Raw genomic sequence first — 2,230 nt, 5'->3', positions numbered from 1 at the left:
CATCACACCATACATGCTTACTAACATCACACCTCATCACACCATACATGCTTACTAACATCACACCTCATCACACCATACATGCTGTCAAACATCACACCTAAAAACACCATACATGCTGTCAAACATCACACCTCATCACACCATACATGCTTACTAACATCACACCTCATCTCACCATACATGCTGTCAAACATCACACCTTATCATACCATACATGCTTACTAACATCACACCTCATCACACCATACATGCTGTCTAACATCACACCTCATCACACCATAAATGCTTACTAACATCACACCTCATCGCACCATACATGCTGTCTAACATCACACCTCATCGCACCATACATGCTGTCTAACATCACACCTCATCACATCATACATGCTTACTAACATCACACCTCATCACACCATACATGCTATCTAACATCACACCTCATCACACCATACATGCTTACTAACATCATACCTCATCACACCATACATGCTATCTAACATCACACCTCATCACACCATACATGCTTACTAACATCATACCTCATCACACCATACATGCTATCTAACATCATACCTCATCACACCATACATGCTATCTAACATCACACCTCATCACACCATACATGCTTACTAACATCATACCTCATCACACCATACATGCTATCTAACATCACACCTCATCACACCATACATGCTTACTAACATCACACCTCATCACACTATATATGCTATCTAACATCACACCTCATCACACCATACATGCTCTAATATCACACCTCATCACACCATACATGCTGTCTAACATCCCACACCCCTCCCCCTTCCTACTGTCACTCGTTCTCACCCATCCCCTGTATCATTATTATGGCCCCAAGCGCTCCTCCTCTCTCAAACCCCCACGACACTCTCACCCCTGCCTTGCCCCTCTCCCACGACACTCTCACCCACTACCCCATTCTTCCCCCCACGACACTCTTACACCCCCTGCCCTGCCCCTCTCCCACAACACTCACCCTCCCCCGTTCTTCCCCCCAGGACACTCACCCCTCCCCCGTTCTTCCCCCTACGAACACTCACCCCTCCCCCGTTCTTCCCCCCCTACTCTCACCCCTGCCTACCCTGCCGCCTCTCGGCCTGCTCTGACCCCCCCCCCTCTGCCTCCCTCCAGCCTCCCCACCTCCCAGCTGCTCACCTGGTCATAGAGCTTTCCGACGAGCTTCAGGTGTTTGACGAGCGATCCCTCGTGGAAGACGACGCAGTTGCGTTGCTGAGCCATGAGAAGGCAGAGCGGCAGCGCCAGTTCGCTCTCCATCAGTGCCTCCTTCAGCCGCTGCGACGACTTCTTAGTGTTGCGCAGCTGTGAGAAGTAGCCGCCCTGCGACACGGAGGCAGACACACTCAGATGCGGAGGCAGGCGCGCTCACACGCGGAGGCAGGCGCGCTCACACGCGGAGGCAGACGCGCTCACACGCGGAGGCAGACGCGCTCACACGCNCATCACACCTCATCACACCATACATGCTTACTAACATCACACCTCATCACACCATACATGCTTACTAACATCACACCTCATCTCACCTTACATGCTTACTAACATCACACCTCATCACACCATACATGCTGTCTAACATCACATCTCATCACACAATACATGCTTACTAACATCATATTTCATCACACCATACATGCTGCCTAACATCACACCTCATCACACCATACAGGCTTACTAACATCACACCTCATCACACCATACATGCTTACTAACATCACACCTCATCACACCATACATGCTGTCAAACATCACACCTAAAAACACCATACATGCTGTCAAACATCACACCTCATCACACCATACATGCTTACTAACATCACACCTCATCTCACCATACATGCTGTCAAACATCACACCTCATCATACCATACATGCTTTACACCATACATGTTGTCTAACATCACACCTCATCACACCATACATGCTTACTAACATCACACCTCATCACACCATACATGCTGTCTAACATCACACCTCATCACACCATACATGCTTACTAACATCACACCTCATCACACCATACATGCTTACTAACATCACACCTCATCACACCATACAGGCTTACTAACATCACACCTCATCACACCATACATGCTTACTAACATCACACCTCATCACACCATACATGCTTACTAACATCACACCTCATCACACCATACATGCTTACTAACAT

The 2,230-nt window shown here is 48.2% G+C and overlaps 1 protein-coding gene and 1 long non-coding RNA gene across 2 annotated transcripts in view; both read right to left on the bottom strand.

The window, feature by feature from the left end:
* Positions 1-1,624, bottom strand: part of LOC106808008 (THO complex subunit 2-like) — a 31,483-nt gene extending 29,859 nt beyond the window's left edge. Inside the window, exons 1-2 of the mRNA XM_014810548.1 lie at positions 1,584-1,624; positions 1,195-1,399 (exon numbers count right to left, since the gene is read on the bottom strand). Coding sequence (XP_014666034.1) covers positions 1,195-1,399; positions 1,584-1,624 — 246 coding nt within the window. The remainder of the gene's footprint in view (positions 1-1,194; positions 1,400-1,583) is intronic.
* A 111-nt stretch (positions 1,625-1,735) lies between these two features.
* LOC106808016 lies at positions 1,736-2,042 on the bottom strand. The gene is made up of 3 exons (XR_001393744.1): positions 1,998-2,042; positions 1,846-1,913; positions 1,736-1,777 (listed from the first exon to the last, which is right to left on the bottom strand). It is a non-coding gene; the product is annotated as an uncharacterized LOC106808016 (long non-coding RNA).
* Positions 2,043-2,230: the final 188 nt, after the last annotated feature.

The sequence above is a fragment of the Priapulus caudatus genome, unplaced genomic scaffold (genome assembly GCF_000485595.1).
Source record: "Priapulus caudatus unplaced genomic scaffold, Priapulus_caudatus-5.0.1 Scaffold248, whole genome shotgun sequence".
Taxonomy (NCBI): Eukaryota; Metazoa; Priapulida; class Priapulimorpha; order Priapulimorphida; family Priapulidae; genus Priapulus; species Priapulus caudatus.
This window is presented reverse-complemented; position numbering and strand designations above follow the sequence as displayed.